The sequence below is a fragment of the Lupinus angustifolius genome, chromosome LG01 (assembly GCF_001865875.1).
Source record: "Lupinus angustifolius cultivar Tanjil chromosome LG01, LupAngTanjil_v1.0, whole genome shotgun sequence".
In the NCBI taxonomy this organism is placed as follows: domain Eukaryota; kingdom Viridiplantae; phylum Streptophyta; class Magnoliopsida; order Fabales; family Fabaceae; genus Lupinus; species Lupinus angustifolius.
The window spans coordinates 22,303,842-22,313,413 of record NC_032009.1 but is presented as its reverse complement, the minus strand read 5'-3'; the positions used below and the strand labels follow the sequence as shown (position 1 = coordinate 22,313,413).

Genomic DNA, 9,572 nt, shown 5'->3' with positions numbered 1-9,572 from the left:
GCTCCAAAAAATCAAATCTATAACTTTTGATCATCTTATTCCCCATGCCTACCTATATACCACGTCAATAATATTGAATAAACAACAATAGCCACCTATGGGATGATCCAAATAACAAGTAAAAATATAAAAAAAAACATTAAAATAACAACCATGCAAGTTGTTTTTAGTAATACTAATGATATCATTATGAGAGGTGTGATTCTTATTTTCAGCAAGTATCACTTATAAGAATTAATCCATTAACCTTTGGATCATCATAAATATCCAAGAGGGTCGTACATCAATAATAAATATATTATTGGTGATACTGTTAAGTAAAATATTAACAATAAAAATAGTAAAGGTAGAAATGAAAAAGACCAATACCAGGTTAGAATGGTGTTTTGGAACCCATCCAAACAACAAAACGAGCCACACTCTTTGTAGACAGAATGAAATCGCTAAGACGAGTTGACGTTTCAGAAAAATCGATTCTTCCTTTTAAGGATTCTTTCTCAAACCCCAAACACACCTCAATCTCTCTTTTCCCATAGATCTTTCCATTTTAATTAATTAATTTATGGGAGATAAATAGATCTTTTTATTCCCAATCCCATAAGATTTACGTCAATTATCTTATAGATCTTTCTATTTTTATTATTCCAGGTACTACCCCTCGCATTTCTTATTTATGTTCTTTCATAATTAGGTAATGTGTGATTTAATGTTTAGTTTTTTGCAATCTCATTTTTTGTTACTAAACATGTCTCTTTGATTTTGACTCCTTTGTTCGAATTCATTGTTCCTATTTCTAATACACCTGCTTTATGTTTTTTTTTGTTTTCAGATTTTTCTGCATCAAACTGTTCATTCAAATTCAGGGGTAATTTTTTATTGGTTATTATTTATCTGGGTGAGAGGTTATTGATGAAAAGGAGATTTTTTTGGAGAGGGAATTTGAAAAGTGTGATGCATTTATGAAAGCGAAAGATTGGCGTGTAGGCATGGGTGATTTGCACATAATGCCTGGCTCGCGCCACCGTCCTCATATGAAGAAGCCATTGTGGATCATTGTGTTGGTTCTATTTGTATGTGTCTTTCTAATCTGTGCTTATATCTATCCGCCGCAAACCAGTTCGGGCTGTTATGTTTTCTCTTCTAGAGGCTGCAAGGGTTTTACTGATTGGCTTCCACCTCTTCCTGCAAGAGAATACACTGATGATGAGATTGCAGCGCGAGTTGTTATTAGGGATATTTTGAAGTCACCACCAATTGTTTCCAAAAATTCTAAAGTTGCTTTCATGTTTTTGTCACCTGGTTCTCTGCCATTTGAAAGATTGTGGGACAAGTTTTTCCAAGTAAGAATTTGTTGCTTTTCTATTTTAATTGGTCACTTGTCTATTTAAAAAATTTATAATCTCAGAGAAGATAGCCAGCTTAATAGTGTAGTATATATTCTGCAAGTTTTTTATATTGACCGGTAAGAGAAATGGCTTATTGCATGCTCAACTGACACACTAGGGAGTTCCCCTGTGATTGGAATTCCTCCATCTGTCTTTGATGATTCTTGTTAAGAAAAAGCTTGAAGTTGTTGGGACTTGGGAGAATAGAGAATTTCATTCTTTTATTAGAAGTCTGAATTGTAATGGTTAACAATAGGTTTATTGCACCTTTAGCTGACACTGATGCTCTGCGTGAAATTTTTTAACGGTTTTCTCTTGTTGGGGAATGTTGGGCATAAGAAGTAGTCACATGACTTTACTAAGTGGAGCAGTCCTTGATTTCTATTTAACACTATACAACATTGCATTTGAAAGCAATGGATAATGTGGTAGGTAGACATTGTTAGTTCTTCCAACTTACTCACATTTCCTTCTATGTTAGATAAGAAGTTTTATTTGAAACAGTTGTGACAATGATGTCCTATCACTGCTTTGGGTGTTTGCTTCAAAGCTCTATTTATTTAATTTCTCATATATGACGACCCTTAAAATATCTGTTGACATAGATATACAATGCAAGACATGGAACATGTTTATTTGATAAACTCTTCAATCTCCATACATGTATTGTAATGAATGAACACCCATTATTTGTTTTTGTAACTTTGTTGGTACTTGGTTGTCTTTGCATCAGCATCCTGTTCATCTTCTATTGTGCATTTACCTGGAAGATGCTCTTATCCTTTTTGGCAGGGTCATGAAGGGAAGTTTTCTGTTTATGTGCATGCATCCAAGACTAAGCCAGTTCATGTGAGCCGATATTTTCTTAACCGGGACATTCGCAGTGAGCAGGTGCATATTGTCTTGTAACTGTTCAGTTTACTATTATTTGTGAATTGTGCTGTTGTGTATGCTCAAATATATGTTCTGTAACGCAAATCAGTGTAAATATTTGTGACTTCATATTTTCTTCATGTTGGGTCTGGAAATTTTATATTGTAGTAGCTCTACACATAGATATTTTACTTAATCCAGAGCAGAAAGGAGAACCAGTAGCCACATAGGCAGGCAACCTGAGAAGCCAATATTTTGAATTGATAATGGTAACCTAAAATAGTTGTACAAAACTGTATTGCACAATTTCCTTCTCGTTAAACATGAGATTATCGTGTATTTGTTTTCTTCGCCAGCATTACCTTAGAAATCAGTAATCCCAGGGTCTGAACTATATGTGATTTTACTGTAGTAATGTTGTATCCTATTTTAATAAATTAATTGTTTTCAATAGTCTGTGGTTTTCTAGTGAGGGGCTTGTAATCTGAAGTTGTCTTGTTGTAGGTGGTGTGGGGGAAAATTTCTATGGTTGATGCAGAGAGACGGCTATTGGCAAATGCCCTACAAGATCCTGACAACCAGCAATTTGTTTTACTCTCTGATAGGTAAATGAGCTATGAGATTGCTTTTAATTCTGTTCTTTCCCCGAGTAATTATTATCGGTTTTATTGGTTTAATTATTTTCTGATTTGTTTATATTGGTTTTGCAGCTGTGTGCCTTTGTATAATTTTGATTATATTTACAACTATCTGATGCATACAAATATCAGCTTTGTAGACTGGTATGTCAGGCAGTATTACAGTGTACCTCTGTGGGGTTTTGTCGAGTTCTTAGTTTTTCACTGCTCTTTGCTATCAATTTGACGTCCTTCACTGTGTCCTTTTCTTTTTTATTATTAGCTTTAAGGATCCTGGCCCTCATGGTAATGGAAGATATTCAGAACACATGCTACCTGAAATTGAGGTGAAGGACTTTAGAAAGGGGGCACAGGTATATTCTTGTTCCAGTCATATTTCACCTAGGAATTCAACATTTTAGATATAAACTTAACCTGTTATTATGAAAATAATCTAAAATTTGAACAAAGTACTTTGGCTACTTCGTTTTCGCAATTGCTCTTTTCAGAGGATGCCAACTGGACAAGTGGAAGTTGCTATCATTCCATAACCTTTGCGGGTGGTTTATGTCAATAGGCTTTACAAGAATATCAATTGTAAAATTTAGTTGAGTCTTTTGTCATAAACACATGACAATGAATCAGAATTATATATAGCAAAAGTAATCATTTGTTCTATTGAAAAAGGAAAATGATAATTCTTTGATCTTGTGTGAAATTCCTTACTCATATTTCTTTTGGTAGTCCAATCAGCATTGTACTGTGTTTCATTGTGATCACACAACTATTCCTTGTAGTGTTCATACTCATTCTAAGACTGTGCTGCTCAGGAAGTATATATTTAATAGTGTTGATATATCACCAATTTAGACTCACCTCATTCTCAAACTTCTTTTACAGTGGTTTTCTATGAAGCGGCAGCATGCTATTTTGGTTATGGCTGATCATCTGTATTACTCAAAATTCCGGGCTTACTGTCAGGTGAGGTTTTTAAATATTATTACGATTGAAGTTTAGACTTTAGAGCAATTTTATTTCATTTGTCATTATTGAATATTGATATTTAATTTCATTGTCCTCACGTGTTTGTTGTATTTCAAGTTGTCAACCATATTAAGTTCTTTAAATCATCTTAGTCATCAAGCCAAGCCAGTTTAGTATTTCAAGAGTCTGATTATGTCCTCTTACATTCTTACTCAAGTTATATCTTAAGCACTATATGAATGCTGTATTTTGTCACTAGATGTTATAGGGAAGTGTGTACTTCCTTCCACATTTTTTCTAAACCCTTTAAATAAAAAGGCAATAGTGGCATTCTTAATGGCTATGGTATGCATAAATACTAGTACTATGATGTGCTACAAAATATTCCAAAAGAATGGGATAAGTGGAATGCCATAAGGCAAAAATGTGAGTTGCTAAATGAAACACCTTTTTATCATATAGGTAAAATGGATCTGATATACATATTATTCCTGTAGTAATCTTTTGTCCTTGTCTTATGGCTTACATGTTTTAAAGTTTATTGGACGATCTAGTTCCTGGAAATAACCTCTCCGTTTGTGGGTGTAAGACTACATACATCTACCCTCCCTAGACCTCGCTAAGTGGAAGCCTCATACACTGAGCCGTCGTTTCCTAGTTCTTCATGATAATTCAGAATTTTAAATCTCCAATATATAACTGCTGTCCTATCTAGAAAATACCTTATTTCAACATAAAGCTGATGTGGAAATTATCTATGTCTTCCATGGACATTTTTATTCTGTATTAATGTGCAATTTCTTAATATTACAGCCAGGTTTGGATGGAAAGAATTGCATTGCTGACGAGCATTACTTGCCGACTTTCTTCCAGGTGAGAATTTCAATTGCAATTCAGTTCTTCTATTTTAGCTATTTTCAACCTTCAGCTGATTGGTTTATACCTCTGGTTTAGATGGTTGATCCTGGTGGCATTGCAAACTGGTCATTAACTCATGTTGACTGGTCTGAGAGAAAATGGCATCCAAAATCATATATGACTCAGGATGTTACATATGAGCTTTTGAAGAACATTACGGTATAGCTCTACTACAACCGTAACTTATACAACAATCCATAATTGTTCTTTTCAATTTGTTTTAAAGTTGAGTTACATAAACTGGATATTCATGATAACTGTTATATTTATGTGCAGTCCATTGATGTTAGTGTGCATGTCACCAGTGATGAGAAGGTATGTTACATGAAAGTTTTTCTGACCTGATCGATTCAGAGTAAACTAAGCAGCTTGACGAATTATCTTGTGTGTCTGCAGAGAGAGGTGCAAAGATGGCCATGCTCATGGAATGGGATTCAGAAGCCATGTTACCTATTTGCGAGGAAATTCACACCAGAAACACTGGATAAATTGTTGCATCTATTTTCTAATTATTCAACACCATGAGGCAGCCATCTATTTTGATCCATTCTTTGGTCCGATAAGTTGATATTTTCGGGCCCCATCTTGGTTTCTCATAGGCATGAGAGTTGTAAATTGCAGCATTGTTGAGGATTGATTGCTTGCCAGTCACGGATATTGTGTGTGCGGTACACTGGCATTGCAGTTAAGGTGGTGGGTGGCCTCAAGTGGACAGGGGAGGCTAACCATTTAGTCTTACTTAGGGATGGATGCATGGATAACTTGTTCTTTTTCCTCCATCTTGGGTTATCTTCATTTTCTAATTATATGACAAATTTTGGGGGAGTCATATCAACTCATGTTATGGCTGATCTATGTAAAACTTGCACATTGTTCAGTTGAAAATACATGTTATTCTGTCCATCCAGAAATTCATAGGTCAATTCTTATGGCTAACTCTTGTTTGGTTCAAGGTCAGGCTCATATTATGCGTGACTTTGACTCTGTCTGCTGCTCTCTTGTCACTGTCTTTTTCCCCCTTCTAAGGACTCATGTTGTCGTTGTTGGGTTTGATTGCATGTAGTACTCTTTTATCATGAGAATGTGTAATTTCAAGTTTGAAATGAATTTATTGAGATATTTTATTGAAGTTGGGATTTCTTTTACCTTTTAGTGGATTGATAAAGCAGTTAATGACAGATCCTTCTGAATGCTTTTTAAGCTGATTATCTTTTTACATGAATTCTTTCTAGTAAACCTAATTTAGTACCTAAAATTTTCTGTCCCTGGAAAATTAAAAAAAATTAAAATGGTCTCCAAGAATATCGAGTCAAATTAGTCTTTCTAAGGACATGAATTATTTTGAATCACATTTATAACATGAGTATTAGTTTCAATTTTACTTTTTCAAGGACTTACAACATGAATAGCAACCAAACCTTTATCTTATTAATGGGTTGGTTACATGAACTATGTCATAATACTATTATAAATCATGTTCTTTATCAAAGTATTAAATTTAGTTCTTTTATATTATTTTGGGCCAAACTATTACACATGAAAATTTATAAGAATTAGAATAGATATTTATTCAATTCTTTTTTTATCAGAATTCACAAACTGAATCAAAGTCAAATCTAACTTTAAAGTATTTTTTCATTAGCATACTACACAAACGGTTACAAACTCTAGGCAGATTAAGTATGACATAGGTAAAATGCAAGAAAGTTGAATACGTGAAGGATGAGTTAGCTTTCTTGATAGATCTGCATGACATAAAGTGTGAATACTTGGGTTCAAAACCCTCCTGTTGAATTTTTTCTCTCTCTCCCCCAGTCAAAAAACTTTGCCTCAAAGGAAAAAGAAGTCCTATACTCTTCAACTAAAATTAAGATAATCTAACATGATAAATGTTTTTGTATTTCTTAAATATTTAATAGTCTAAACATATTCCTACATAGTAGATATATGAGTGATGGAAACCAAAGCTTCAAATTTGCTTAGTACTATGTATCCTTCTCAAATTATTTTGTTCATAAACGACATGCATATAGCAGTCATAACTCATAAGTAAGCCATTAAATGGGTGCAATGCAATGAATTTCGAAGCTCTTTTAGAGTCTCATATGAGAGGTAAGAGAGCAGGCATGAGCCAAGGACAACAGCCGGCAATAAGAAAAGATTAAATCTTGTTTTTCATGCCGGCAAGTCATCCCTGGCTCAAATCTATTCTCTTACCCCTTCATGCAAGACACTTGAGCAAACCACATTAAACCCAATTTCCCTAGGCTCTCATACTTGAGTGAGTGCACTGCATACACTTGATCATTATGCAAATGTATTTATAGGCAAACAAGGCCAAAGATTTGAGACACTGATAATGACAATTCCCTATAGAATTCTTTCAAAGTGTATGTGGGCCTTGCATTATGTGTAAAATTTTATATATGCTTCTTATCCACCATCTTTGTGTTGGAATAATTTCCATGTTGGTGTTGACTTAACTCATTTCTTTTAAAACTATTAGTTGATTGTGTAATGTATGCATATCTCTTCTTGCACTTAATCATGTAGTTGACTCTAGATTATCCAGTTAAGATTTTGATTCTGCAATCGAATAATTTCTGCTAGAAAACGCATTCAAAACAAGTTTAAAGGGTGTGATTGAAGTTTAAAAGCAAACAATTAATATTGCCATATATCTCCGTGGTACTGATTAAAATTGAAAGAAACATACATACTATTTTCATGCTTATTTTATAACCATTGATTATTTGTACATTATTATTTTCAAAGCAGAAAGTAACATTTTTTGAAGGGTAATTAACAAAAGGTATTCTAGCTTTCAATTTATGAATGTACGTTGAGTCACCGTTCTAAATGGTTCCATACAAAAGTATACTTTTCTAGAACTAGCATTTGCAGAATTCTCTTATTATGAGTGCCTGAGGCATTAACAATGGCCCTAATATATGGATTTTATTTACTAATTTTTTGAATGGGATAAGCCAAAATCAGATGATTTTGAATTTGACATCAAGATTTATGTGCTACACCTTTAATATTTAAGAGATTACCAACTTGAAAATAGCAGAAATAAATTCAGAAATATGGTTACTTAATCATCAGTAAGTTATAAACTTCAATGAAGAAGCGGCTTTCAATAAATATATACTTGGTTTTAACATCTAATTAAGTGCACACGCTGGATCCATAATCTGATATTAAAATTCACTATATGTTCAATTTACTAACAAAAATATGTTATCTCATATCTGTTCATATATTTCTCGCACCAATAACAATGAAACAAAAACAATAGTAATGATTAAAATTTTAAATTTTGAATTAACATAATATATTTTCATTGGCACGAGAAAACGAATAAGACATGATCTGAGATACTATATCTTTATTCGTGATTTAGATGTTTGCATTCTTTTGGTAGTTATGCATATATACAAATAAGTAAGATATACAATTAATCATACGTATGTGATTTATCATGTTCTGATGTTCCAGCAGCCTTTTGCTTGTAATGTTGCCATAATTACATGGTTAATTCATTTATCTTATTTACTATGTATTAGCAATTTCAGTATACCCCTACCACGTGTAGGACTTGTCATAAAAGAAGTCCTGTAATAATAAATAAAGAAATACCAAACCGATATAAACTTAGGTTTGTGCATCATGCAAAATAGTTGACATGGTGCATTAGTGAAATCTGGTAAGCCCTACGCATACTTAGATCTCAGGCACATCGATCAATCATCATAATATATAAAAGTACTTCTAAAATAGTAGAACTCTATAATCACTATAAAATTTACATAAACCATTTATATCTAAACAAGAATTACTCAAACTTTATCCAGAAACTGTTCTTGTTTGGAATCAGTTTTAGTGTTGCTACGTGTTGCTTTAAGAATTAGGAACAAACAAAAGTTTACTGATATGCCATTTTCTTTCCAATATTGTGTGTTGATTGACTTACCACCATATTGTGGGAAAAGAATATAAACAGAAAATGCAGCCATAGATTACTAGTGGATAGTGGTTGATTAATAACCCATCTTTCAGATATAGCAATGTCAATGAGAATTTGTTCTCAGAAAACTTTAGCTGATTAGATTTTGACTCAATTGGGGTTCTATACCAATATTAGTATGGGCATAGAGGTTATGATTTCTATGTACGTGTCATTTTCAGGACACCTTACAATGCAAATATATACATACATACATATATATAAATATATATATATATATATATATATATATATATATATATATATATATATATATATATATATATATATATATATATATATATATATATATATATATATATATATATATATATATATATATATATATATATATATATATATATATATATATATATATATTAATTCTCAACCATTCACCTAATGCCTATTCTTCTTCTTAGCTTTAAGCCTCTAGAGGACAAGGAATTTGCTTTTCCTTTTAGCATAATCATTGCACATGTAATGTAACCTTTGTTGATGTTCCTGTCCTACTTGACTAATTGAAATTGTGTGATTAGCACTTTTGTGGATATGATAATTTCAATACTAATCCTTCAACTTCCTGGATAGAGAAAAATATTTAAATGATTTAGGATTTTATATTTTCAAGCTGTTGAATTGTTAATATTTTATATACTTCCTATTCCTACTAAGACAAGGAATTAATAGAAGGGTCTTATATAGGGATATAACAAAACTCTATGTATGTTGGATATAATTTTGGTAAAGTAGTGCATCTTATATTTTGTAAGTTGTCCTTGTTCA

The 9,572-nt window shown here is 32.5% G+C and overlaps 1 protein-coding gene across 1 annotated transcript; it reads left to right on the top strand.

The window, feature by feature from the left end:
- Positions 378-5,906, top strand: LOC109355813. Its single transcript, XM_019599040.1, has 11 exons — positions 378-648; positions 830-1,340; positions 2,178-2,276; positions 2,763-2,863; positions 2,969-3,040; positions 3,159-3,249; positions 3,776-3,856; positions 4,673-4,732; positions 4,814-4,936; positions 5,054-5,092; positions 5,174-5,906. The coding sequence occupies exons 2-11, from the start codon at positions 960-962 to the stop codon at positions 5,300-5,302; spliced, it is 1,176 nt and encodes a 391-aa protein (XP_019454585.1). The 5' UTR covers positions 378-648; positions 830-959; the 3' UTR covers positions 5,303-5,906.

Coding starts and splice junctions, on each gene's coding strand:
- LOC109355813 (XM_019599040.1), top strand. CDS start 960: ATGAAAGCGAAAGATTGGCGTGTAGGCATGGGTGATTTGCACATAATG. Junction 4,733..4,813: donor ACTTGCCGACTTTCTTCCAG/GTGAGAATTTCA, acceptor CCTCTGGTTTAG/ATGGTTGATCCTGGTGGCAT. Junction 5,093..5,173: donor ATGTCACCAGTGATGAGAAG/GTATGTTACATG, acceptor GTGTGTCTGCAG/AGAGAGGTGCAAAGATGGCC.